Source organism: Taeniopygia guttata, chromosome 27 (genome assembly GCF_048771995.1).
Source record: "Taeniopygia guttata chromosome 27, bTaeGut7.mat, whole genome shotgun sequence".
Classification (NCBI taxonomy): domain Eukaryota; kingdom Metazoa; phylum Chordata; class Aves; order Passeriformes; family Estrildidae; genus Taeniopygia; species Taeniopygia guttata.
Genome location: NC_133052.1, coordinates 3,244,256 through 3,272,239, shown reverse-complemented (window position 1 = coordinate 3,272,239; position 27,984 = coordinate 3,244,256). Strand labels below are relative to the sequence as shown.

The 27,984-nt window shown below is 50.5% G+C and overlaps 1 protein-coding gene across 2 annotated transcripts; it reads left to right on the top strand.

The window, feature by feature from the left end:
• Positions 1–434: 434 nt before the first annotated feature.
• Positions 435–27,873, top strand: CDK12 (cyclin dependent kinase 12). 2 transcript variants are annotated; one of them, XM_030256411.4, is made up of 14 exons: positions 435–1,601; positions 7,699–8,580; positions 11,881–12,057; positions 13,476–13,615; positions 15,214–15,384; positions 16,097–16,286; positions 16,756–16,812; positions 17,310–17,411; positions 18,680–18,757; positions 19,737–19,853; positions 20,726–20,857; positions 22,141–22,355; positions 24,469–24,909; positions 27,112–27,873. In XM_030256411.4, exons 1-14 carry the CDS (start codon positions 562–564, stop codon positions 27,735–27,737), a joined length of 4,368 nt encoding a protein of 1,455 aa, XP_030112271.4. In that variant the 5' UTR covers positions 435–561; the 3' UTR covers positions 27,738–27,873. The 2 variants fall into 2 exon arrangements, with proteins under 2 accessions (XP_030112271.4, XP_030112272.4); XM_030256412.4 differs by lacking the exon at positions 27,112–27,873 and adding an exon at positions 25,665–26,192.
• Positions 27,874–27,984: the final 111 nt, after the last annotated feature.

Below are 27,984 nucleotides of genomic sequence, written 5' to 3'. Positions count from 1 at the left end.
CGCGAGAGGACGAGCGCGCGGGCCCCGCCCATCTCCGAGAGGACTCGCGGACGAGGAGGACTCGCCAGGGAGGGAAGGAGGGAGGGGTGGCGGCGGCGGAGTTCTCGCGAGAGTTGCGGGCGGGTCTCGCGAGAGTTGGCGGTGCCCCCGGACGGCGCCGCTCCGGTTCGGGCACAGCGCGGGGGCCGCGCCGGGGGCGGCGGCGGCGGCTCCGGGGCCCCTTCGGCCGGGGATCCGCGCCCAGGCCCCGCCACCGCCGCTGAGGCCGCGGGCAGCGCTCCGGGCCCCGCCTTCCCGGGGCGGCCGCGCTGCCCGCCGGGCCTGGGCCCCCCCTCGGATGAGGCGGTGAGGCCGCGGCGCTTCCCCCTCCCCTCCCGGCTCCGTCCCCCCCCCCCCGCCCGTCCCTCCCGCCGCCTCCGGGGCCTCGGGCCCCGCTCCCCGTGTGAGGCGGGAGCAGCGAGGCCGGCGTGGATGGTGCGAGGGGCGGGCGCGGAGGGAGTTTGAAGTTGGGGGTTTCCGCCGAGTCCGCCCCTCGCCGTTCCCGAGCGCAGCGGGGGAGGAATGCCAAACCCGGAGAGACATGGGGGCAAGAAGGACGGCGGCGGGGCGTGCTCGCAGCCGGGCGGCGGCAGCTCCAACAGCAAGGAGAGGCACCGGGCGGGCTCCAGGCACAAGAGGCACAAGTCCAGGCACTCCAAGGAGTCCCCGCTGGCGGCCCAGGAAGCGGCGGCGCCCCTGGGAGCGGTGATCAAGCCGCTGGTGGAGTACGATGACATCAGCTCGGACTCGGACACCTTCTCGGACGATGTGGGCCTCAAGCTGGACAGGCGGGACAACGACGAGAGGAGGGCGGAGAGGAGCGAGAGGGCCCAGAAGCACCGGCACCACCAGCACAAGCGGCTCCGCGAGCTGATGAAGAGCAAACAGGCGGAGAAGGACAGGAAGTTGGAAAAGAGCCTGGATGCTTCCAGCAGGTCCGCCAAGGAGAGGATATCGGGATCCTCCAAGAGGCTCCTGGAGAGCGAGGAGCACCCCAAGGCGCTCTCCTCCTCCAAGAGCAGCAACAAGGAATCGCGCTCGGCCAAGGCGCACAAGGAGAAATCCAGGAAGGAGCGGGAGCTCAAGTCCAGCCACAAAGAGCGCAGCAAAAGCCATCGCAAAAGGGATGCTCCCAAAAGTTACAAAACCATCGACAGCCCCAAGAGGAAATCCAGGAGCCCTCACAGGAAATGGTCGGACAGCCCAAAACTGGACGACAGCCCTTCGGGAGCGTCCTACGTGCAGGAATACGACCTCAGCCCGCCCCGCTCGCACACCTCCAGCACCTACGATCCCTACAGGAAAAGCCCCGGCGGATCCTCACGCCGCCAGTCCCTCAGCCCGCCCTACAAGGAGCCCGTGGGTTACCAATCCAACGCCCGCTCGCCCAGCCCTTACAGCCGGCGGCAGCGATCCGTGAGCCCCTACGGCCGGAGGCGCTCGTCCAGCTACGAGCGGGGCAGCGGCTCCTACAGCGGGAGGTCCCCGAGCCCCTACGGGCGCCGCCGCTCCAGCAGCCCCTTCGCCTCCAAGCGCTCGGTCAGCCGGAGCCCCATCGCCAGGTGCGTGTGCCCCACCTCGCCCCGGGAGCTGGGAGTGCCACAAGGGAGCTCGGGAGAGTTTGGAGGCATGGGATATAGGGGGGATGGGTTCAGGTTGATGGAGAGTGGGTTTAGGTGGGATATTGGGGGAAAAAATTCTTCCCTGGCGCGCTTGCCCAAGGAAGTTGTGGATGCTCCATCCATGGAGTTGTCCAAGGTTGGACAGGGCTTGGAGCAAGCTGGGATAGTGGAAGGTGTTCCTACCCATTGGATGCTTTTGAGGGCCCTTTTCAACCCAAACCACTCCTTGACTCTGTGATTCCTCCCCACTGGTGCCCAGTTTGGCCATGGAGTGACGTGTGTGGAGTTGGCTTTAGTTGGGGCCTTGACCATTCCCTTGGAAATGGGGTTGACACTTCGGGAAGCGCCTCTGTGGCTGGCGGGAGGCAGCGTCCATGTTGGCTCCGGGCAGGGAGGGAGGCTGGAGGAGCTGCTGGGATTAAGTTACACCCACCTCTGGAGTGGCCCCTGCGTGGGGAGGCTCCCGGAGCAGGATCTAAGGCGCTTACCTGGTGGGAAGTTCAGCCGTGGGGAATGTTTTCACCTATTTCTGGAAGCCTTTATCTGTTTGCTGCATGTGGGAGTGTGATCCTGCTTTTCAGGAGGGCTCGTTTGGGGTGAATTTTGCTCTTTCTGAACTGTCTTGTCTTTTCTTTCCCCTTGGATTAGAGGCAGCCACGTGCAAACTCCATCTCTCAGCCTAAACTTTGTTTTCTCAGCGCTAGAGTTTCTTACCTTCTGAAATGTGGGCAGTCTGGAAGGGCAAGGAGCAACCAGCTGGATTTTGGCTTATCTCTAATTTTCTCTCATTCCCCTTTTACTCAGTAACTTTGCTCCAGAAAGAAACAATTATTTCAAGGTAGCTCTGTGCGTTTTATTTCAGGTGTTCATTAATCATCCCGTGACATAGTCTAATGTTGATCTTTTCTTTCTCTAGCCCTGGCTTAACGTTCAGTGAGTTTCCAGTTGTCTCCATGGATGCTGTGGAGCTTTGCTTGGAGCTCCATGGCAATTCAGATGTGACCTGGAATGCAATGGCCATAGGAATGCTCTGCTCCCTGGTTGCTGTGCTGCATCCTGCAGCTCAGCAGCTCCCAAAGCACACGGGGCTTTTGGAATTTGGTCTTTGTTACTACAGCTCTGAACTTCAGGAGTGCTGTCTTCCATGGAGAGCTTGCCTTTGTCCTTGCTGGCAGTTCTGTCTTGGTTTCAACCCCCCTGGATGCTCTGACGTAAAATCTCTGTATTCCACTGTGATTTTACAGTGAAAATTTCCTCCAGGCTGCTCCTCCTCTGGCCTGTTTTCTCTGTGTACACCTGGGAGGTTCTCAGGGATAGGCCTGGATGGTTTTCTGCTCCTTCCCTTCAGTCCTTTTTGCCTGGTGGTGCTACTCTGACACGTTATTTGCTCACCCGTTGGAAGGGTGAGGGTGCAAGGTGTCAGTTCACTGACACAACTCAGAGTTGTGGCACTGAGTAAGTGTCCAGCCCTGAGCAGGGAGAAGCCATTGGGAGCTGCAGAGCAATCCTAAGAGTTTTCTCCCCAGGAGAACCTCTCTGTGTAAGTGCCTGGCTGCTTCTGAGTAGAGAAATCCAGCAGTTTCATTTCCCTGATTTATGGGAGCAACTTCAGGGCATTTTGTGCTGCTGCCCTAAACTTTCAGAGCAACTTTCTAAGGACATCTCTGACTTAAATGCTGGACCCCAAACCAGATGAGTTCCAAAGGTTACTCACTGTTTACATTCAGCTTGTACCCAACTCTCTGAACCTCTGGCTTGATAACTTACTCCTCTCTCTTTCCTGGGCAGATAACTCACTGACTGTGTGAGGTATTCCAGCCCCTTTGGAAAACACCTGCCTGCAGTGACTGTAGCAAAGGGACAGAGGGAATTTCACCTGTTTTCCATGTCTCAGGTGAAGTCTGAGTTGTAATTCATGTGTTAGCTTTGCTTTGTGGAGCTCCCAGGATGAGAGGTGAGACTGGAGGTGGGGAACTCTTGGTCAGGTGTATCCAGGAGACAGAGGGATGCTCACCTGGAGACTGGGGAAGCTCAGGGCACATCTGAGGGAGAGGATGAGCAGAGCCTTCCTCACCCTGATGTGCTGCAGATGAGTGTGAAAGGAGGCAGCTGACTTTGGGCAGTGGCTGATCCCTTCTCTGCTTTCTGTGGAGAGGCAGGAACATTTTTTGGGAGGAAAAAACCTCTTTAACTGGCACACTCAGACAGGGAACACCTGAGCACGGCTTGCGTTCCTCAGGCTTTTCTGGGACACTCCATTATTTCCACTGACTGACAATATGAGGTGGTTTCTGGTTTTTTTTAGTACATTCTGTGTTTTCTTTCATCTCCATGTCCAAAACACATCATTAGGGAACTGCACCCATGTGCTGTGCTGATTGGAGAAAACCCAGGGTGTTTGCATTTCCAGTGGCTGTGGAAAACAATCAAGGAGGAAACGAGGATGGTTTGGTCAGTAGGGAAAATAACAGATGTGCTTTGCCATTCTGTGTGGGGAATGTTGTCACTGCAGCTAAAATGTGGAATTCCAGAGTCCCTCATCTTGCTGGAGGTGCTGAGTGCTCGTGTGTGAGCGTGCACAGGCTGGGTCCTTGCAGTGGTGAAAGGTTGCTGGGCATTCAAAAATAAGAATTAAAGTTTGTTTATTGAGAAATTGGGGCAGTCAGGCTTCCCAGATAGTATTTTCTACTTTATCCTTAACTCTGTGTTGTTAGAGCAGGTGAAATACTGAAATATTTGTAGGTGATTTTGGGTGGATGGTGTGGAATTTTGTGGATGTGGGGCTCTGCAGGTCACCTCTGCTGACACCTGTTAACTATGGCCATCTCAGCATGGAAGGTTCTAGCATTCCCTTCATCCCAATCTTCTGAGTGTGTGACTTCAACAGATCTCATAGTGCTTTTTAATTTGGAGTTTTAGATGAATCCATCATTTCCTCGTTAATTCACAGCTGTCATGGTTGGTATCTTTTATTTCTGTTTTCCAGTTCTGGAGGGGCAGCAGGGTGGGTTTTAATCCCAGATCATTTTTATCCAGAAGGAGGAAGGAATGTGAGGCTGAATTGCCCCTGATCCATCCTGGACAACCTTGACAAAGCAAGTAAGGTGTGGAATGTTACAAAGGGGTAAAAGTGCTATTAAATGGCTACAGGTAAAGCCACGAAAAAATCATTCCAGAGGTTAGAAGTGGTTTTCTTCCAAAAGCAGCCTGGAAAATGGGCTTGGAAACAGCAGTTATAAGTGTGGAATTATTGTTAGTGAAGAGAAGAAGGGCGAGGGCTGCCTGTGGAGTGAAGAGGACTGGGAGGCAATGGGTGCATTTATTCCTGGTGGAGCAGAGGAGTGTGGATCTTTGCTGCTGGAAGGTCAGGGAGGAAGTGCAGCACTTCCCCACCTTCACCTGTCCCAGTCCAGGCAGAACCCTGGTGGCTGTTTCTAAATTAGCATCTTTAAATAAGATTATTTGGACTTTTGGGGATGTTCACTTTGGATCTGGCGAGTGGTCTGGTTTGATTGCTCTGTGTTGGAACTCAAAATGTCCCTCAGACATTTTTGGAGGTTCCAGGCCCAGGTCAGAAGCATTTCAGGCCCTGGCAGGCAGCTGGAAACAGCTGTGATTTTGAGTTTGAGCCATGGAATGAGTTACCAACTTTGCAGGTGGAACAAGAAGTCACAAAAATTTAGATATTATAGAAGTAGTTACAAAATAAAGGGAAGAATTTTTTAGTATACAGGGGGATTTTAACACCTGTACAGGGGGGGGTTTTACTTTATACATAAGACGCAGAGATTTTAAGTTAAAAAGATTTTTGGCTAGTCCTATCCTTCCTCTTCTTCCTTACCTCCATATTTTTAGTGATATTAGCACTTAAAAATTAATTTAAAATAAAAAAACACCTTTTAATATAAGTAATAAATATTTCAAAAACTATAAACATTTATCACGTAATATACCATATAAAAAATAACAACAGCCCAAAAGCAGAAAAAAAGTCAAAAAACAGAGTATCAAGAGTGTGTTTACCTCCACCTAAACTACTAACCAAACCACAATAGCCCAAAAAAACAATCTTTTAAATAACCTACAATGAACTACCTTAAAACCAAACAACAAGAAACTACTAAGTTTTTCTTTAAAAACACAAGTTAAAAAAAAAAACAACTTTCCCACCACATGGAACCCCTAAACCAAACCTGGATTAAATTCTGGTGAGGGTGAGGAGGCCTGGCAGAGGTTCCAAAAGAAGCTGTGGCTGCTCCTGCATCCCTGGCAGTGCCCAAGGGCATGGAGCAGCCTGGGACAGTGGGAGGTGTCCCTGCCATGGCACTGGGTGAGCTCTGAGGTCTGTTCCAACCCAAACCCTTGCATGATTCCATGAATTGCAGTGACTCCTGGAGGTTAATCGTGGGGCAGGATGGAAGACAGGGAGCAGGAGAAGGAGCACTGCAGCATTTTGAACAGTCTATCCTGGATGAATTGCAGTAGGGAACCCCAAAACTTTGTGGTTGCAGTCGGTGACATCCTCCAGGATTCATTAGGAATGTTTTCCTTAGCCTGGAAATGTCTTGGAGCTGCTGAAAAGGTAACTGCTCTCCCAGCTGGTGGTGGCAGGCAAACTGCAGCCCAGACTGGCAGTTCACTGAGCAGAAACCTTGGAAAAAGAGGTGATCCTGAGGCAGCATTCCCATTCCCAAGGCAGAGCAGTGTGCTGAGGAGGGAAACAGCTGTGTGACTGCAGACCCTGCTTTTTTCTCCTCCTGGTTGTATATTTATTTTGCAAGTCTAAAGGTAAGGATTTACCTACAGCCCTGGTGTTCTTTGACCACTGTCAGCATGAGGCTTGGGCTTGTACTTCCAAGTGGGAGAGAGGAATGCTGATCCTTGGAGTAGGGAGGGAGCCCCACACCCCGTGGGGACACCCTTCACCTCCCACGCTCACAGCTGCTCCTCCTGCAAGGTGCTGCTGGTGTTGGGACAGGAACTTCCTGTTGTCTCACTTCTCCAGTTTATTTTCCAAATGTTTATTGTCTTGGGATAGCACTAATTGGTGGTGTTAATTATGTTCCGAGTGTGGATACAAGGGAGCCAGGGCCGCCTGTGTTTGAACTGCTGCTATTAAGTGTGTTTTGTAACTGCTGTGGGACTGTTTGGATGGAATTGTGTGTTTTCCAAATTAGATGTGTCGTGTCTGTTACAGTACTTGAACTCAGAATTTTTGGTTGTCCTGTTGGCATCAGAGCCTACCACACCATTAAAGCCTTCTACCTCACCCTGCCCAATCCTCCCTCCTTCTGGAGCAGAGGAAACAGTTCTGGCTTACCAGGAATTTGATATGGGTACTGGAAGTACCACTTTCCACTTTCCATTTTGGTGTTTATCTGGTTTCCCCACCAGTTTCCCCTCTCTCCTGAGCAGGTTCATGTGGGGGGAACCCTGATGGTGTCAGGTAGTTTCCTGCCTCGCTTCTCTCCCAGCGCAGATTTTCTGTGATCATTTCTGCACACACACCTGATTTAGAGCCCATTCTTTGTACAGAAAGACCTTGACCAACAGAGTTAAAATTCCTGGAGTTTATTTTTCCTTCTTCCAAATCACACTATGCACATTTGAGTTCTGATGGCAGTAAAAGAACCAGGGGGGTAAAACGAGCTTGAAGTGCCCAATTTCCTGAGGCAGCATCCCTGTGAGGGCGGTTGTGTTTTATCCATCATTTCCTTTAAAGCTGGACATAATTCCTGTGAAATATTCCTGAACTGCCAGCTCATCCTCTTGGCTGGAGTCTCCTGTTTGGTGTGTGAGCTCCTCTCTCCCTTGGGGCTTGCCCAGCCTTGATCCTTCCCTTCTCTTCCCAGTGTGACAGTGGGAAGGGTGGATGATGATGGTATAGAACTGCTCCTGATTGACTCAGAAACTCCTCTCAGTACCTTCAGCCTCTCCTGAGAGGTGGTGTGGCCTCTCTGAGCTGCCCAGTAACCCATTCAGCTGTTGGTGAGCAGCTCAGAGGGTGAGAAAATCTCCGTTTCATTTCTCTCCACAGGAAATCGGTGAAATCCCGGAGCCGCAGTCCTGGCTACTCGAGACACTCATCTCACAGCAAGAAGCAGAGGTCTGGCTCCCGCAGTCGCCATTCCAGCATCTCCCCAAGCAGGCTCCCGCTCAACTCCAGCCTCGGAGCGGAGCTCAGCAGGAAGAAGAAGGAGCGAGCGGCCGCGGCAGCCGCTGCGGCCAAGGTGGACGGCAAGGAGGCGAAAGGCTCCCCTGTTTTCCTGGCTAGGAAGGAGAACAGCTTGGCTGAACTAAAGGAGGCTGGGGCGGAGTCTAAAAAAGTCACCAAAACTGTTAAATCTGAGAAAGCTCTGGACACGGACTCGGTTCATTTGCTGTCCACCAACGCAGAACCTAAAGCCCCTGCGGAGACAACGAAATCCAAGGCGGAGGAGAACTCGGAGAGGAAACATCCTGTTCCACTTAGGGATTCCAAACCCACGGGAACAAAAGACTCGAAGCCTGTAGCAGTGGTAGAGGACCTGGTATCTCCAAAGGAGACAGACACAGCAGAGAAGGAGATTCCACCCCCCCTTCCCACCATCAAATCCCCTCCTCCACCTCTGCCCACCACCACCCCTCCGCCTCCCACGCCGCCGCTGCCGCCGCTGCCTCCGTCTCCCGCTGTCCCTCCTTTGCCTCCAGCCCCAGTGACTCCTGTTCAGGTCCCTCCTTCAGCCCCAACGTCTTTGCCATCTTCTTCCTCCCACCCAAGGACGTCTACTTTATCCTCTCAGGTGAACTCCCAGTCCTCTGTCCAGGTGGCTACAAAAACCCAAGTGTCTGTGACGGCTGCTATCCCACACCTGAAAACTTCCACCTTGCCTCCGCTTCCGCTCCCCCCTATTTTAGTTGGGGAAGATGACTTGGATAGGTAAGGTCACACCAGAGCATCCCCTTTGCATTTAAGAGCAAAGCTTTGAATAAAGAGGGTTTTGGGGTTTTTTTTGGGTTGGTTTTACAGTTATGAGCTAGTCCTGCAGAGTACAACTGTGGTGCTGGTTTAAAGGAGTTATCCCAGGTGTTGGGCCTGCCAGGTTTGTGTGGAGAGTTTTATGATCTCCTGCAGGTTGTTGCCTCTTGTCTCTGTGGGAAACAAGAGGTTTGGCTGCTGCTTGGTAAAGGTTTCACATCACTCTTTGCTTATATTTATTACAGGGATGGAACGTGGATTTGGGGTTTTGCCTCTCTGTGTGTTGGAGCTGTTTGCACACTTACTTTAAAATTGCCTTTTTGTTTGTTTGTTTGCTTAATTCTTTAGAAACTTATACTCAAGGAACAGGAAAAAGCTTAACAATTCTTTAAAAAATCCTTAACAAGAACACAAACCAGAGCTTTTTCTGTTCCAGATTCACAGGCCATGCCTACGTGTAAAAACCAGCATTGCTTTAACTTGAGTATTGTCTTAATTCTTGAGTAATCGATGCAAGCAATTTATTGCTTGAGAAGTAGGTATTGTTTGTTTGAAAAGTTGAAAAATGAGTGAAACTGCACCTGCTTCAACTTTATTTCCTGATCATTTCTGGTCAAAACATTCAGCATTCTTGGCTCTGTCCTCTGTAGCTCTGGCTGGGCTGGGGGTGGTTGTGACTTGTGATGAACTTATCTGAAAACCCCACTCAGGGGGTTTCTTTTGGTGGGAAGAAAGAAACAGAATATCCAGAATGGAGTGGCGAAGAAGAAAAAAAAACACCCAAATAGATGTTTTTTCTGTCCTTTCTAGCTGTTAGTATGTTGCAGTGTTGTTAACTTAAGGTCATCAGTGATACTTTTTTTTTTTTTTTTTAATGTGACCTGCTTAGCCTGTAGTTCCTAAAACCTCTTGTATCCTCCCAGTCATCACTAAAGATGTGCTGGGATTGGGGAGTAAAGCACATTTTTAGTGACTGGTGTGGTATCCCACAGTTCTGACTCGATACAATCACCCTGTGGTGAAGTGTTACATATTCTGAATAATTGAATTTATTCTCATGGATGATTCTGGTATTGATGGTGAGCAGGGAAATGTTCTCACTGCCTCCAACCTAAAAGTGAGGCTGGTGTGTGTTTGTTGCCCTCCCTGTGTGATGTTGCTCAACAAATATTTCTGGTTTTAAATACCTCTGTGCTGAGCAGGAGCTTTGAGCTGCCTGCTGATTTTCCCAACCCAAATGCCAGGCAAAGCAGATCCTGCTGCAGTGTTCCCTCCTTTCCAATCCCAGAAGTTGTCCTGCAAATTTCTGTTTTATTTTTTCAACCCCTCACACCTAGAGCTCTGTTTTTTTACCACCCAGGTGTGGCTTAGCTCTGTAAAATTGTTTTATCCCTAACCCCGGGGCTGGGGTGCTGAGGGTGATGCTGGGGCGCAGTAAATGCCTCTGTGTGACTTTTTCCCAATAAAAGGATGGGAAATCCCACTTGTTTTGCTGAGTCTGGTGGCAGTTCCATGTGGCCCTGACTGTGCAGAATCTCACCCTTCACCAGTGGCCTTCATTTTTAGGAGCAAAACTCTTTGAGCTGGACTTTTGTCCTTGCTGAGCCTGGGGAATGTTCCAGCCCTGAGCCCGTGGCAAATACAGGGTTGGAAATTGGATTTTGAGGTGCCCAAGGACAGAACACACTTTGTCAAGTGGACGCTCTAACCTCTCCAGAATTATCACCTCCTCTGGTGCTTTTAGGCCTGGGTGGCTCACAAGGAGAGGAAGAAAAGCTGTTTAGGAGGAATTGGTACGAATTTAATCCTGGTTTGATGCAGCTCTTGTGCAGCTTCTTGAGAACACAGCACTCACCTGGCTGCTGCCTTTCCTACAGGTTTTGGGGGTGCCATTCCTGCAGGTTTTGGGGTGCCAATTCCTGCTGCTTCACAGGAGAGGAAGAAATGAGCTCCAAGGAGCTTTTGGTGTGTTCTTGGTGTTCACTCTCGGTCTTTTCTCTGCTTGGGCAGCTCTGAAGGCTCTGTTTGGCTTCCTCCCTCTGTTGACCAGCCCAGGTGTCCTGGGGGAACTGAGCTTAGAGGAACCAAATGCTGATATGCAAATAGAGAACTGAACAGATAAAATGCAAGAAAATGGGAATTTTTGGGAACTGGTAATTGGTAATTTGGGCACTGCAGGTTCTCTCTCCAGAATACACACCTCACCCTTCCCACCGTGGTCTTAGAAAGAAAGTTGTTTTTAATTCTGGACAAAGGCTGAATCTTGTTGTGGTTCAGTGGTGAATGTGGCAGTGTTCATGGTTGGACTTGATCTTTTCCAGCCGTAACAATTTCTTGGATATTTGAACAGGATTATTCTGCTCCTAAGGATTTTGCTGTCAGCGAGGGGAGAGTTTCAGCCCATCTGCCTCTCCCATTTCTGGTGGTTTTTGTCTTCCTTAAGTAGATTTCACAAGATATTATTGCAGATTATTAGGCAGTGTCTAATAAAATAATTGGGAAAACGACCTACTTCCATCAGTTCATTTATTCTAAAGTGTTAGACCTGATGGTTCAAACACCAAATCTGCTTCCTGCCATAAAAACAGACCTGGGAAGGCTCCTTGGATCTCTTAATTTTTTCCTTTTCCTGGTGAAGCAATGATTTGCATGGAGAATTTGTGACTACTCAAACCTAGGAGTTCTCCTCTCTGAATACATGAAAGAGAAAGTAGGTTCTGCTCCTGCCAGCCTAAACCAAACTCCTGATAATTGGATTTAAAAAGTCAGCTTTCGGTTCCTCAGCAGCATTTGGAAGTTAAAGCCACATTTCACTCCTTGCTAAGAGGTTAAAAGTTTCTTTTGCAGGAAGGTTTATCTCTGGGTCTGCATTTATAGTGGTCCTCACCAAGTCAAGCACTTAATTTCGTGGTGATAAATGGAGTAAATAGAGGAAGTAAAGGTCAGAAAGTGGGTGCTGGCTGATCCCCTGAGCTGCCTCACAGGAAACTCCGAATTACTGGTACCAATTTGTGCAAATTGAGCAAGTTCTAGTGCAGACCTGTGTGTTCATTTCATGATGTGTTCCACTCTGACACTTTTCTCTCCTGGTGTATGAGCACTGTAAATTTAACCTGGTTTATTTTATATTGTGCTAATTTTGACACTTAAACCTGACGTTGTCAACCAGAGCTGTTATCCTGCAGTAACTTTTTGTTTGTTTGTTTGTTTAACTGGCTGTTGAGTCTGACTTTTGTGTTGTATTAACTTTTCGGAGTTTAGTCCAAAAGAGATTCTTCCTCCAAAACCTGTGAAGAAAGACAGAGAGCAGAGACCACGACACTTACTCACGGACCTCCCGCTCCCCCCAGAGCTCCCTGGGGGGGACCCATCTCCTCCCGACTCCCCAGAACCAAAGGCAGCCACACCACCTCAGCAACCCTTCAAAAAGAGACCAAAGTAAGGCTGACTTCTTTTTTTTTTTTTTTTTTAATTTAAATCTTTGAGTCTCCTAAGTCCCCCCGACTGATCTGAGAGCTTTTTATTGAGGGAAGTGAGATGGGAGAGAAAACAAGTTCCTATTTCTGTATTATTCAGTGTGGTGAATGTTTCCTGTAGGTTGTTTCACATTTGGACCCTCAGATAAAGGCAGCTTGCCCCATTTATTTTAGAATTAATGGTAGAAATTGCTGGAGTGTGTAGTGTCCAATTTTCATCCACATCTACCCCAAAAGCGCTTTTCTCTTTGATTTAGCCAGGAGAAACCTCTGGATGAGTATCTCTGTATAAAGCTCTTGTTGTTTTCAAAAGTTGCTTGTTCCATATTGGAAATTTGGATTCTTCATGCAGTTCATGGTTGAAGTGTTGGCCATGGAGCTGCAGTGGCTGTCCCTGGATCCCTGGAAGTGCCCAAGGCCAGGCTGGACAGGGCTTGGAACACCCTGGGACAGTGCGAGGTGTCCCTGCCTTTCACATTTCATCATATTTCATGTCCCTTCCAACCCAAACCATTCTGAGATTCCACAATTCCACATTCACTGCCGAGAGAACTTCCCCTGATAGAAAACTTAAGCAGTTATTGAGGGAGTAAAATCCCCTGATGTTTTATATGGAGTGTTTTAAATTTAAAAAAAAATCAAACGTCCAGCATCCTGCAAAATATCCCAGACATTAATTTTTGCCCTGCTGTAGTGTGATAATCCAGGATAATACTTCTGTGTTTGGTGTGGTTGGGATTATCCAGCAAAAAAACACAGTGAAATGAACAATCCAATTCTTGCAGTGTGTTTTGATTTAGGAAAATTTTGTAGAAATACAAGCATCAAATAGCCAACCCAGGAAAATTCCAATTCTTGGAGTGTTTTCTGATTTAGGGTGATTTTGGTAGAAACACAAGCATCAAATAGCCAACCCAGGAAAATTCCAACCCATGAAATTCCAATTCTTGGAGTGTGTTCTGATTTGGGTAATTTGGGGAGAAATACAAGCCAGCGCAGGAAAATTCCAATTCTTGGGGTGTGTTCTGATTTGGGGTAATTCTGGTAGAAACACAAGCATCAAATAGCCAACCCAGGAAAATTCCAACCCAGGAAAATTCCAATTCTTGGAGTGTGTTCTAATTTGGGGTAATTTTGGGGAGAAATACAAGCTTCCAATAGCCAACCCAGGAAAATTCCAGTTCTTGGGGTGTGTTCTGATTTAGGATAGTTTTGGTAGAATTACAAACATCACCCAGCCCAGGAGAGAGCGCAAAGCCAACGTGCCTGAGCTTTGCTGTTGTGTTTTAGGCATTATCCCAGTGGATCAGGTGGGTTTTTTTGGGGGGTGGCAGTGAGCTGGAGCCCTCGGGTGCCTCACAGAGCTCTTCCCTCGTGCAGAATCTGTTGTCCTCGCTACGGGGAGAGGAGGCAGACGGAGAGCGACTGGGGCAAGCGCTGCGTGGACAAGTTCGACATCATCGGGATAATCGGAGAAGGGACCTACGGGCAGGTGTACAAAGCCAAGGACAAGGACACAGGTGAGCAGGGCTCCAGGTCACTTCCACTTTGTGGCTGTGCTCACCTCCCTGCCAGGGCCACAAGTGGGATAAGCACTTCCATCGGGTGTTTTCCAAAAGGGGAAGAAGAGCAGAAGCTCTGGAATCTTGAGTTTCGTGCCCAGGTTCCTGCTTTGCTGGTGAGATCCTGTGCCCTGGGATGTGTTCAGAAGATTGTGGTGGTCACAGGTGCCAGTTGAACCCCTGCTTTTTAAATTGTCAGATTTTATTGCAGCACAGCTTGGGAAATTCCAGGGTAAAATTCTGTTCCCCCTTTGTGGTGAAGCAGTGTTGGATTAAAGCCCTTTTCTGACCCAGAGATGGGGCAACTGAGAAGTACTTTAAAAGCTTTTGTTCTATTTTCAGTCTCATGAGACAGGTGAGACAATACAGATGTTATAACTCATGCCATCACAATCAGAAGCCAACTAATTTCTTAATTACAGTATACTATAAGCATTTCTTATCAGCTTTTGCCACACCATGCTGTAAATGTCTTAAAGCAAATCATCTAAAATTACTCTATGTGGGTCCTACTACAATACATCTTTCACAGTCCTGTTTCTCCAAAGTATCTTTTAGAATATCTTTGGAGTATCTTTTTTATCTTTATCCTTTTTTGTAAGGGCTCTGCAAACCCATTTCTCAGAGAGCAGGTTAGGAGAAGCACAGGTGCCAGGTGAGAACTCCCAGCGGAGCGATTGAACCCCAGCGAGCAGGGAGATCCCTTAGGGGGCATTTCCCATGCTTGGGGCTGCTCCAAATTTCCTGGGGGTGCAAGTGAGTGCCAGAGCTCACCCTAGTTCAGGGTGGCTCCATGTGGTGGAAAAGTCTCTCCTCCAACCCGTGCTTTAAAGAAAGACTCAGTAGTCTTCAGTCGTCCGGTCTCAAGGCAGTTTATTGCAAGTTATCTAAAAGATTTTCTTCTTGAGCTGCTGTGGTTTGCTCACAGCTCAGGCAGAGGCACACACACACCCTGACATCCTCTCTGACTCCCGACTGCTTCTTCTCTCCCTGCCCAGGGCTGCTGCTGTCTTTTATATGGTACATTACGTATTAAATGTTTACAGTTCTTCCCCAATGCCTATTACCGATATTAAATGGTGCTTTTCTATCTTTTATATGGTACATTACATGTTACATGTTTACAGTTTTTCTCCAATGCCCATTACCTATATTAAATGGTGCTTTTCTGCTCTAAACCAATCTGTGAGTGCCAACATCACCAAGAACATGGAGGTAAGGAAGATGAAAGAGGAAGGACAGGACAGGCCCAAATCCCTCTATCTTAAAACCTCTGACCCCCATGTACAAAACCAAAACCCCCCTGTACAGCTCTCAAAAATTCTTCCCTTTACTTTGTGACTATTTCTACTCTAATATCTAAACTTTTGTGACTTCTTGTTCTTCCTGCAAGGTTGGTAAATCATTCCATGGCTCAAACCCAAAATCACAGCTGTTTCCAGCTGCCTGCCAGGGTCTGAAACGCTCCTGACCTGGGCCTGGAACCTCCAAAAATGTCTGAGGGACATTTTGAGTTCCGACAGGTGAGCAGGCTGTGAGCCCTCTGTGCCCTGCAGGTGAGCTGGTGGCTCTGAAGAAGGTGCGCCTGGACAACGAGAAGGAAGGATTCCCCATCACGGCCATCCGCGAGATCAAAATCCTGCGGCAGCTCATCCACCGCAGCGTGGTCAACATGAAGGAGATCGTCACGGACAAACAAGATGCACTGGATTTCAAGAAGGACAAAGGTACAGCTGGCTGCAGGGGTGGTTTCCAATCACACAGATTTCATTCAGCCTCTTTTTTAGTGGAAAATGTGGCTCTGGGGTTGGTTTGTTTCTTTGTGTTACTCCTACGCGTCCAGCGAGGTTGGATCTGGCTCTGGCCTCGCCTCGAAGGACAGGTTCCAGTTGGAGTGAGTTGATCAAAGGATGATTGCATTCCTGCAGAGTCACAGGAGAGCAGTCTTTTAAAAAATAAAATCTTTAACACTGATTAGTGGCAACAAACTTACTAATAGTGCAAAAAGTTCTTTGTCCTCAGTCACTGTGGAAAAAGAGAGTTTTAGCATCCCGCTGGCTCTTGTTTGGGACCTTCTCTTCCAGGAGAGAGAAGGGAACACAAATTCAAACCCTGCATGGCAGTAGTCCTTCAGCAAACTCTCTTGTAAGAAAATAACCAAAGGTAAATGTGGCCAGAACTTCAGAGGAATTTATTTTGAGTGTTATTTAATTTCAGAGCTCAGCTTGGTGGGGCTACTTTGTTGTTTTGGAGCTTTTTTACTCCTTGAAGGAAAAGGACACCCAGTAAGTCCAGAACAGCAAAGGACTGTTAAAAAAAAACAACTTCAGCAGAATTATGCACAATAAAGACTCTTTCAACAATTTAATCTCCTTTCATTCTTCCTCTTTTTTGTGTGTCTCCTTTTGTTTTCAACCATTTCTCTGCTTATTATCCCAGGTGCCTTTTACCTTGTGTTTGAGTACATGGACCATGACCTAATGGGGCTGCTAGAATCTGGCTTGGTACATTTCTCAGAGGACCATATCAAGTCTTTCATGAAACAGTTAATGGAGGGTCTGGATTACTGTCACAAAAAGAATTTCCTTCATCGAGACATCAAGTGCTCCAACATCTTACTGAACAACAGGTAACCTGGGAGTGGATCCGCTTGGAGATCTCTCCAAGCATTTTTTCTCCAGGTTTTGTTTTGAGCACTCAGTGCTGTCCTCATCTTGGGTGTGCTCAGGAGGTGTGACAAGAATTTTGTCCAAATTACGACCAAATGTCTCAATATCCACCTAAAAAAAATTCTCTGGGCTATTGGCCTGTTGGGAAGGGTTTGTGATACAGATGACACCGAATTATTGGTGGGTTTTGGGATTTTTTTTTAACTTTGTATTTCTCTGAAGCATTCAGTCAGAAGTGGAGAATTAAGCCTGGCCTATCCAGCAGTAATTCCTGCACATGTGGCTTTGTGAGGCTTTTCTGCTGCACTGGGGGGGGTTTCCTCACCCTTTATCTGAGGTTCTGATGGGTCCCTGACAGCTAAATACAGTCCATAATTCTGTGATTTAAGTGTGATTTAAACCAGGGGCTGTTTTTTTTTTGTCTTTCAGTGGGCAGATCAAACTTGCAGATTTTGGGCTCGCCCGACTCTACAGCTCGGAGGAGAGGTGAGGGAGGGGAAAGGGTTTACCTGGGTGGGATGAGCTTCTTTCTTCTCAGTATCCGCATAATCCCTCACTTGGAAGTCCTGACAAATGATTTTTAGTGAGATCATCCAGCTCCAGCTTTTGGACAAATACACTCCTGGCTGATGTTAATAACTTTTCAGTAGAAGAGCAGCTCAGAAGGAGCCAGAACTTCTGTGCTTGCCTTCGACCTGCCCTGGAGCAGGTTTTGCTGCAAGATCAGTCACCATTCAGTGGTGGCAGCCTGCTGAGGGTCAGGGATTTTCAGTATGAGGTACTTACAACAAGACCCGATTCCTGTAAAATCCATGGTACCTCCTCAGCTGTTTTTAACTCAGAAGTGCAGACACTTTAAACCCCCCTTGCTGCCACCAACAGGTGTTACTGCAGCTGGGAAGTAAAAATGAGAAGTTTCCAGGGTTTTGTGGCTCTTGGGATGAGTTTTTATGGTTGTTTTTGGGGTTTTTTTTGCTTTGCAGCCGTCCCTACACCAACAAAGTCATCACGCTGTGGTACCGACCCCCAGAACTGCTGCTCGGGGAGGAGCGTTACACCCCTGCCATCGACGTGTGGAGCTGTGGGTGAGTCCTGCTGCCCTTCCCTGCCTCTGGAAGCAGCTCCTGAGCACTCCCGTGGCAGCTGCTCCGTGATTCGTGTCAATTCCCACAGCTGGAATTCCCACAGCTGGAATTCCCACAGCTGGAATTCCCACAGCTAGAATTCCCACAGCTGGAATTCCCACAGCCGAACACCGCACAGGGTGTTAGGGTGAGACAGGAATACGTCACAGTGCTGTGCTGTGAGGGGACAGGGGTGTGTCCCCTCATTAAAACCACTTAGTAAAAGCTCCTAGAATCAGGTTTTCCTTGGGTTTGAAAATGAGAAAGGGTAAGGAACAGAATTTTCACTATTTAAACTGCAAACCAACCTGATATTGATGTACCCTTGAGATCAAGAGGGGTGACAGAGCTGTGGAGGGGTGACACATTTGCCCTGTGCTGCTCCCTCCTTCAGTGTGTTTTTTAGAGAATTTTTCTCTAAACTCTTTAAGTTGCTGTTTGTCACTAATTTTTATTTTTTTTTTCAGCTAAAACATTTTAAAGTAGATATTTCAAGTTTCAGGAAGTTTCAGTAGTACAGGAAGCCTGGGGAACAGGAGTCTGGCCAGTTCAGCCACAAAGGTGGAACATTTTTCTGGGTGATTCAGAGGCAGAGACTGGAGGATCCAGCAGTAGAACTGAGGCAGGATTCCCCACAGTGTGCACTTCCCACTGGGATGTTCCCAGCTAAACTTCAGCAGGGTTCATGACACAAAGAGAGGTTATGAAAAAAACAGTAATTAATCATAATTATGGGGTTATTCCCATTCCAGCCAGGTGCCTGCATCCCCCCAGCTACTCCTGGCACCGATTCCTGGTGGCTGAAGGAGAGATGTTGAGGGCTGCAGGAGTCAGAGGTGCTCCCTCTCTCCTCTTTTTTCCCTCCAAACTGTACAAGTGCGCACAAATCCAGCTCCTCTGCTGGCCCTGACAGCCACAGGCAGCTGGGGAAGTAAAATCCAAACAAAAGCTGAACCTGGAGGAAACGAGAGCTCTGGGCTCTTTTCACGTTGACACATCCTCCTTTCCCTGCGAGGAGTTAACGTGTCAGGGGCTTCCTGCCCCAAGCAGGAGGCGATTCCCAGGAGCCCAGGGCTGGGGGCTCGGTACACACAGGTCACTTTGTCACTACAAGCCCTGATGCAAATCACCCTCCTCAGGCAAAGCCTCTCCCCAGCACAAACGCTGCCGTGTTCAGACGCTCGTCCCCAGGGTTTGCTGTCGTGACCTCTTGCTTTTCCTCCTTCCAGCTGTATCCTCGGGGAACTGTTTACAAAGAAGCCTATTTTTCAAGCCAATCTGGAGCTGGCTCAGCTTGAATTAATCAGGTAAAGCTTTGCACACGCATGTCTGTGAGGGGAGGTGCTGCAGGAGCTGCTCTTGCACACAAGGCAGCGAGTTAGAAGAGCTCTTGGTCTCTAAGCTGCCTGGAGAGCAGGGCTAGGAATGCCTGGGAATGAAAATGGGAATAATCAGGTGTCCCCACACCTACAATCAGGTGTGTGGTTGCTGATTTATGTACCCTCCGTAAACCTTGGTGTTTGCTGAGTCCAAAAATCACTGATCTCAATTAATTCTCACACTCAAAGTTTTAATCTTGGAGTAATTTAGGGTGGAAGGGACCTTAAATCCCATCCAGTGCCACCCCTGCCAGGGCAGGGACACCTTCCCCTATCCCAGGGTGCTCCAAAACCCTGTCCAGGTGTCCAGCCTGGCCTTGGACACCTCCAGGGCTATCAAGTTCACAGCTTCTCTGGGCAGCCTCTGCCAGAGCCTGACCACCCTTATTGTAAAAATCCTAAAATTTAGTGAGTTTGCAAAGTTTAAAGTAAGAAACATTAAGATTTTAAACTTTGTAGTAAGAAAAATAAAATATCATTGTTTTGAATGATTTATAAACTCAAGCTCAACATTTTCCTTCTCATGATAAAGTTCTGGAATGGCTGCCCAGGGAGGTGGTGGAGTCACCATCCCTGGAGGTGTTTAACCAAGGCTGGAGGTGGCACTGGGTGCCAGGGTCTGGTTGAGGAGTTGGGGCTGACTTGGACTTGATGGTCCTGAAGGTCTCTTCCAACCCAGTGATTGAATTCTGTGAATTTGGGGTAATTTTGGGAAATTCCAGGGACCAGGAGGTGGTGGAGTCACCATCCCTGAAGGTGTTAACCCAAAGCTGGAGGTGGCACTGGGTGCCAGGGCTTGGTTGAGCTGTTGGGGCTGGGTCAGACCCGATGATCCTGAAGGTCTGTTCCAAGCTGGGGATTCTGTGAGTGCTGTGAATTGCACCTGACTGTGCTTCCCTGCCCCCAGCCGGCTCTGTGGGAGCCCCTGCCCAGCCGTGTGGCCAGATGTCATCAAGCTGCCCTACTTCAACACTATGAAGCCCAAGAAGCAATACCGGCGGCGCCTGCGCGAGGAGTTCTCCTTGTGAGTCGGGCTGGGCTCCCTGTCCCCACTCCCAACACCTCCTGCACCTCCAGAGAGGTTCCCTGGGGTTGGGGAGTGCGCTGGGAGCTCTCCTGAAGCGTGGCATCTTCAGAGGGATGTTCTCTGTCTGCCTGTGGGATGATCTGGTGGGAGTTGTGGCAGAGGTGCTTCTCATAAATGGCAAAATAGAGAGTGGAAATATCATGGAATGTCCTCAGCTGGAAGGGATCCACAGGGATCATCCAGTGCAGCTCCAGGGCCTGCACAGGCACCCCAAAAATCCCACCCTGTCCCTGAGAGCGATGTCCAAACACTCCTGGAGCTCTTGGGGCTGTGCCCATTCCCTGGGGAGCTGTTCCAGTGCCTGAGCACCCTCTGGGAGGGGATAAAAATTCCCAAAATCCAGGAATCATCAATCCAACTCCAGGTCCTGCACAGACACCCCAAAAATCCCACCCTGTCCCCTGAGAGCGATGTCCAAACATTCCTGGGGCTCTTGGCCCTGCAGGGATCATCCAGTGCAGCTCCTGGCCCTGCACAGACACCCCAAAAATCCCACCGTGTCTCTGAGAGCGATGTCCAAACACTCCTGGAGCTTTTGGGGCTGTGCCCATTCCCTGGGGAGCTGTTCCAGTGCCTGAGCACCCTCTGAGGGGGGAAAAACCTTCCCAAAATCCAGCCTGAACCCCCCAGGCACAGCTCCAGCCACTCCGCAGAGCTGATTCCTGCCCTGCTGGTGCCTTTGAGCTGCTGCATCACCCTCGATGTGCTCTGGCTTTGTGGATTCCCCTTAGGCCTGAGGTGTCCTTCTCCCACTGAGCTTTCCCACACGTTTTCCATGAACTCATCCACGTTTCCCACTCTCCCCACAGCATTCCCTCCTCTGCCCTGGACCTGCTGGACCACATGCTGACGCTGGACCCTGGCAAGCGCTGCACAGCAGAGCAGGCCCTGCACAGTGACTTCCTGAAGGACGTTGACCTCAGCAAAATGGCACCTCCAGAGTAAGTCCCAGCTGCCACCGCCCTCAGTGAGCTTTGGGAAGGAGACGTGGTTATCTTTTCAGCCAAAATCATGATTTCTGGGTGCTTCTCTCTACTCTGCCCTTGTATTTGGTCATGTGGTTGAGCAAATGGCTTTTCCTGTGCTGTTGGTTTTCTGCCTGATGTCAGGCTGGGTTTATAAAGCCCAGTTTAATGTTTGTAAGATGCTCTAAAGCTCTGCTGGAAGATGTGCAGGAGTAGATGTAGCACAGCCCTGTCCCTGCCATGGAGAGCTGCTCAGGCCTAATTAAGGCTGTGTGTTAATTGACTGCCAGAGCTGAGCAGTGTCACTCAATTTTTTTCCACTCCAATCAAACAGATGATAAAACTATGTCTGGTTTGTGTGAAAATGCAGCCACAGCTCTGGAAATCCCTGTTTCCTTCAGGGTTTCTCAAGGAAGGGCCTTTCCTAACACTCCCAGAGCTTGGTGCACCCACCGGTTTTGTGTGCCCTGTGAGGTCCCAGCACGTTCAGGGACCAGATCCCAGGGCAAAGTAAATTATTTTTACACTGCCTTTGCTGGCTCTAGGACCTGCCCCTTCCTGTGCTGCTCTGGCTGCAGTCAGGGATCGTGGAATCCCAGGATGGTTTGGTTGGAAGGGACCTTAAAACTCATCCAGTACCACCCCTGCCATGGGCAGGGACATCTTTCACTGCCCCAGGCTGGTCCAGCCTGGCCTTGGACACTTCTCAGCTTCTCTGGGAAATCCATTCCAACCCTTCAGGGAGGAATTTCTTCCCAATATCCCTTCCTGAATCCATTTCTCCACCTGTAAAAGTGGATTAACATTACAGAGTTGCATCCTACAATGGTTTGGGTGGGAAGGCACATAAATCTCATCCAGTGCCATGGGCAGGAACACCTCCCACCATCCCAGGGTGGCTCCAAACCCCATCCAAGCTGGTTTTGGCCACTTCCCAGCTTCTCTGGGAAATCCATTCCAGCCTTTTAGGGAAGAATTTCTTCCCAATATTCCTTCCTGAATCCATTTCTCCACCTTTACAACATTACAGAGTTGCATCCTACAATGGTTTGGATGGGAAGGGACCTTAAATCCCATCCAGTGCCATGGGCAGGAACACCTCCCACCATCCCAGGGTGGCTCCAAACCCCATCCAGGCTGGCTTTGGCCACTTCCCGGGATTCAGGGGCAGCCACAGCTTCTCTGGGCAACACCGAGGGCTTGCTGTGGGTTTTGATGATTGCCTTGGTTTCCCTGCCACGTTTCTCACTGTCTTGCAGCCTCCCCCACTGGCAGGATTGCCACGAGCTGTGGAGCAAGAAGCGCCGGCGGCAGCGGCAGAGCGGGGTGGCCGTGGAGGAGCCTCCGGTATCAAAAGTTTCTCGGAAAGAAACTACCTCTGTTACAAGCACAGACACTGTGAAAAACAACAGCAGTCCTGTGCCCCCCCAGCCTGCCCAGCTCAAAGCAGAGCCTGGTGCTGCAGATGCAGTAGGTCAGTGCCCACCTGGGTCTGGAGAAAGCTCCCGGTGTGTTCCCTCCATGGGTGTGGGAGGTTTGGGTTTGTTTTTAAGCCAGTTTGGTTCTTTCACCTCTAATTCTGCAGAAAGGGCATTCCAGGCTCTTCCTGTCCTCGTTTCTTTTATTCTTTTTTTCTTTTTTTTCCTCCTCTCTCTGCTGTGAAGACGCAGAAGGTTCTGTCTGGTCTTCAGAAGTCACTGATGAGCTGACTGTGAATTTGTTCTGAGCTGTGTTATTAGTTCTAAAAGAGGCTGAATGATGAAAGGTGTCATTGAGTCACTTCAGCCAGTGGAGAAACAAATCATAGGAATCATAGGCTGGAAGGTGGAGCCACGTCCAGGGTGTGCAAATGAGCTGAAGTTTGATCTTGTTGATAAATTATATGAAAATTAGGTGTGGGAAGTGTCAGGCTGGTGGATAAAAATCAACATTATTGCACTTTGCTGCAGAGAAGGTCATCCAGACTGGCAGGACCTGGACTTGTGCACTGTTCCAAGCAGTGACCAACCCCCAGGAAATAGTTGGAGGGCAGGAATGTGGATTGACACAAAGCTGCCCTGATTGTTCTGTAGAAGCCTTACAAAAACCCAGATATGGGCTAAGGCTTCCTTTGTGTCCAATGCTGTGCTGACAAGTAACGAGGAAGACAGTTCTTGCTCCAAGGAATGCACAATCCATGTGTTCAGTGAAACATGGCAGATGGACAAAAGGTGGTGCTTGGATTAACAAACAGCTGGGAAAAGAATGTCCCGTTCTCCGTTGCATTACCAGCAAGAGAAGCTCCATTTTAAGCAGCTGAAACCAAACCCTTGCCACCCTTATTCCCAAAAAGTTCCAGCGTCACTGTCACCGTGAAGGGACACCCTTGTCACTTGTCATTGGGCTGTGAAGGGAGGGGATGCCACTCCCAGGATGTATTTAGGATAACCTGGATCCTTGCAGGTCAGGACAGAGTCCTGTGATCCCAGGCCAGCTCCCAGGAAGGAATTGCCTTCTGCCTGACCTAATTCCTTGTGCTGTGTCAGGGAACACGCCCTTCCTCCATCCCAAAGAGCAGCTCAGCTCCATCCTGGGAAACCTTCCCGCTGCAGCAGGGAGGATTTGGATCTGTGGGGTCCTCAGGAGGGGCCAAGCTGTGATTTCCCTGCGGGGGGTTCAGAGCTTCCATTGCCATCCTCATCCATTGCCCCCTCACCCCCACCCCATAGCCTGGTATCCTTGGGGTGCCCCCACTTCCCAAACCCGGGAATGGGGCAGTTTGTCTTGGCTGAGCTGAGTGTGTGCTGTGGTTCTGGGGAGGTGTGGGGGCAGTGCAGCAGCAGCTCTGTGGGTGCAGTGTGTGTGCAGTGCCACGGGGTGCTGCTACCGTGCTGCATCCCGAAATCCTCCTCACGGAGCATCCCTGCCTTCCCCCAGCCTGGGACACAGACACAAGGGTGGCCAAGGGCTGTGGCATGTGGGGAAGGGGTCTTCAGTGCTGTGGGATGTGCATTTTGGCTGTGGGATGTGGAGAAGGAGAGTTCCTGGCTGTGGGATGTAGAAAAAGGGCATTGAGTGCTGCAGGATGTGAAGACAGTGCTGTGGGATGTGGAGAAGGGAAGTTCCTTGCTGTGGGACATGGAAAAGGGGTGCTCAGTGCTGTGGGACGTGGAAAAGGGGTGCTCAGTGCTGTGGGGCATGCAGAAAAGATGCTCACTGCTGGGGGATGTGGGTTATGGCTGTGAGGTGTGGGAAAGGTCTGTTCCTGGCTGTGGGGTGTGGGAAAGGTCTGTTCATTGCTGTGGAGTGTGGATCAGGGCTGTGGGATGTGGGGGAAGTTTGTTCCTGGCTCTGGGATGTGGGGAAGGTGTGTTCATTGCTGTGGGGTGTGGAGGACAGCTCTGGGATGTAGGGAAGGTGTGTTCATTGCTGTGGGGTGTGGGGAAGGTGTGTTCATTGCTGTGGGATGTGGGGAAGGTGTGTTCATCGCTGTGGGGTGTGGATCAAGGCCCCGGGATGCAGGGCTATGGGAAGTTCTGTTCCTTACCCCGTACACCACCACGCTCCCAGCCCTGACCTCCCTGCGGCGCTCCCGCCGTGTCCCGCAGGCCTGGGCGACATCACGCAGCAGCTGAACCAGAGCGAGCTGGCCGTGCTGCTGAACCTGCTGCAGAGCCAGACCGACCTGAGCGTGCCGCAGATGGCCCAGCTGCTCAACGTCCACTCCAACCCCGAGATGCAGCAGCAGCTGGAGGCTCTCAACCAGTCCATCACGGCCCTGACCGAGGCCACGGCGCAGCACCACGAGCCCGCGGCGGCGGCGGCGGAGGAAGCCATAGAGGAGCCGCCTGCGGAGGTGCCCGAGGAGCAGCAGACCCCGGAGGCAGCCGGCGCTCAGGGAGACATGCAGAACGTGCTGGCCGTTCTGCTGAGCCAGCTGATGAAGAGCCAGGAGCCTGGGATAACCCTGGAGGAGAGCAACGGGGAGAAGAGCGGCGAGCAGAGGGGGCCCAGGAAAAGCCCAGCGAGGCATCCCGAGGAGAGCACAGGTAAATGAAATAAATCCCCTTTTGTGTGCGAGCTGGGAGGGCGTCTCGCTCCCTGCAGCCAGGAGTGGTTCCTTGGAGCGTTGGGAAACAGGCAGCAGGGAGAGGATGGGAGGAGGGAAGGGGGTAGGATGTGGTTGGACATCAGGAGGAAACACCCCGATCATCCCCTCCCTGTGGTAAGTGCTGGACTGCTCAGGAGGTTGAACAGCTGCAAACAGCCCAAAACGGGCAAATATTACCCTAAAAATCCATGAGTGCTTCACTGTGGAGATGAATTGGGTTTGCCCAAAAAGTTTGGAGGGTCAGTTCTTCCTCAAACCCTGCCCCCCAGCAATCAATTTGCACATCCAGGGAGTTTTTTTGCGCAGGATGCTGCTGCACCTCTGCATTTTTTCCCAGATTTTTTTCACCATCCCCTCCCTGCCCTCTTAAATAAGTAAATAAGTAAATGAACCTGCAGAGATGATTTTAAAGAGCTGAAACAGTGGTGAGTGCTGAAGGGAGGGATAGTGGCAGCTGTGTAGGTAAAACCTGAGCATCCACAAGTGCCTGGTTCTACCTGGAGCTGATTTTTGAGCCTTGAAACTCATCAGCTCCTAAAGCTGAACCAAACTGCTGCTTCTTATAGTTTAAAACAACCTGCTTGTGTCAGTGAGCTCTCGGATTTCCTTTCCAAAGGTGAGTGTAAATGTCTCCATGTCTTTTTTTTTTTTTTTTTTTTTTTTTTGTTTCTTTTGATTTTTTGAATTTATTAGCAACAGCCTGTGACGACCTCACCAAATTGTAGAAGCGCCTCCTGAGTTTGTCTCAGACTCTCCGGGGAGCCTGTTTTGGCCCGATCCCACCTCCTGCAATGTAGCTGAACGTGCTGTGTTCTCGTGCCTTCAACACCCGCCCACCACGAGCCAGTTGTGATCGTGCTTTTTTTTTCTTTTTTTTTTTCTCCTCCTTTTTTTTTTTTTTTTTTTTTTTTTTTTTGTTGTTGTTGTTGCCCTAGTCCTGGAAGATAACTAGGTTACTGTAGAGCAGATGGAATTCGATGCCGTTGTTCTCTGTTGATAATTCTTTGGAATGATTTGCTGTCCCCCAGATCAGCTTGGCTTTACAAATTTTACCCGAAGATTGGTTTATTTTTTTTTTTCTTTTTTTTTTTTTCGTTGTTGTTTTATTTTTCTGGATTTCAATACAATCTAGTTTTCAAAGTGGACTGATGGATACGGGTGGAGGGGTGGTCCTGGAAGACTACTGGTTTTCACAATAAAGTTTGACCTTTTTAATAACCAGTTTTGCCAATGATTTGAGGATCTGATTCCAACCAAGGTGTCCGTGGGCTCTGCCATCGCCAGAAATTCCTTCCCCCGTGGGCGAGGGAGAGGAGGCAGCTCAGGTGAAGGCAGGGCTGGTTTTGGGAGGGGAGCAGCTCCCTGCGGGGATGTCACTGTCACCCGCAGGTGTGGCACTGCTCAGGGGAGGGTCAGCGCTCTGCTCCCTCTCCCACCTCCCAGCCGAGCCCTTTGTGCTTCCTCAGCCTCAGGGGGGGCTGGGGGCAACAGAGCTTTGTTCTTCCAGGAGGGAAACAAACCCCGATCTGGGAGGAACTCGGGGGTGAAGGGGCAGGGGGGGAGGAAGCAGAAGGCTTTTCTCGTGCTCAGGGCAGTCTGCAAAGTTTTGGGGGGCGAGTTTGGTTTGGATTCTTGCTGGCAGGGTTGGGGTGGGTGGAGGGGGGTGCAGGTCCTGCTGCCCTCGGGGTGCTGAGGGGGCACTGGGAGCTGACAGCCGTGTGCTGGGCTGGGGTTTGTGTTGGCCAAACGCATCCTGGCCACGCTCCTGGTGCCAGAGCCGGGCACTGCCACGGCCCTCGGACACTGCCACGGCCCTCGGGCACTGTGGCTCCACATCTGCCTCCTGCTCGGAGTTAGCCTTTGGTCCCAGAACGGGAATTCCCTGCACGGGTGGTGCCCAGGTGTTTAGGGCAGCTGTTGCCGGCGAGTTGGGTGCGCAAGGGCCGGGCTGAAAGCATTAATGAACATTGTTAATGAACGTTGTTAATGAACGTTGATCTCCCAGCCAGCGTTCAAACTCTTCCCTCCGCCTCTTCCCAGAGCATCCCAGCGCGGGCGGCCTCGGCAGGGTTTTGATTTGCTTAGAAAATGTCTTTGTGTCTGTTTGAAACGCTCTTTAAAAGAAGTCACCCTTCCACAGCGTGTCCTCCTGGCATTGTCCCACCAGAGAAGAGACCCCCCGAGCCCCCCGGACCGCCGCCTGCTCCTGCTGCCGTGGCCGAAGCGGATCTCTGCGGAGCAGCGCAGGAGCTGAACCCGGCCGTGACGGCTGCGCTGCTGCAGCTCCTCGCCCAGCCCGAGCCGGAGCCGCCGGGCCCCGACTACGCCAGGACTTACAGCGCCGACGGCTCCGAGGAGCTCAACCCGGGCCAGACCCTTCTAGAACCTTCCGCCCAAGCCCTGGGGAAGAGCAGGACCTTCTTGGGCTCCGTGAGCCACCTCGGGGAGAGCAGCAGCTACCAGGGCACGGGCTCGCTGCAGTTCCCGGGGGACCAGGACCTGCGCTTCGCCAGAGTCCCCATCAGCATCCACTCGCTGCAATCCTTCGGCAAATCCGAGGGGAGCAACAGCAACGCGCTGCTGCATCCAGAGGCCAAAATGCAGAATTACGGCGAGCTGGGGCCGGGAGCAGCCGCTCCCGGTGGGGCAGGAACGGGTCCCAGCTGGGGTGCCCCAACCCAGGCGCCGGCTTCCTACGGGAAGACATTCCGAGGGCCTGGCCGAGTGCCTCCACGGGGTGGCCGGGGCCGGGGGGTTCCCTACTGAGATTCCTGGGATCCCCCCCCTTGCCTCTCCTCCTTTAGCCACAGGACTTGATATTCTTTTTTTTTTTTTTTTAATTTGAATTTTTTAAATTTTTTTGTTTTGTTTTGTTTTGGCCAGAGCAAGGTCTCGTCCGCATTTCAGCTGCTGCAGAGCTCCCTGGGCATCCCTCCCTCCCTCGCTCGGGAGCTGCCAGAGGGTCCCCACTGGCCTCCCCTGCTTGGTTAGTGACAAAAAGAATCCCAACCCC

What these genes read in the sequence shown, in the direction of transcription:
- CDK12 (XM_030256411.4), top strand. Translation starts at nt 562, where the DNA reads ATGCCAAACCCGGAGAGACATGGGGGCAAGAAGGACGGCGGCGGGGCG. An exon ending in GGATTTCAAGAAGGACAAAG is followed by an intron (nt 15,385 to 16,096) that starts GTACAGCTGGCT and finishes TTATTATCCCAG; the next exon opens with GTGCCTTTTACCTTGTGTTT. An exon ending in TGGTGCTGCAGATGCAGTAG is followed by an intron (nt 22,356 to 24,468) that starts GTCAGTGCCCAC and finishes CGTGTCCCGCAG; the next exon opens with GCCTGGGCGACATCACGCAG.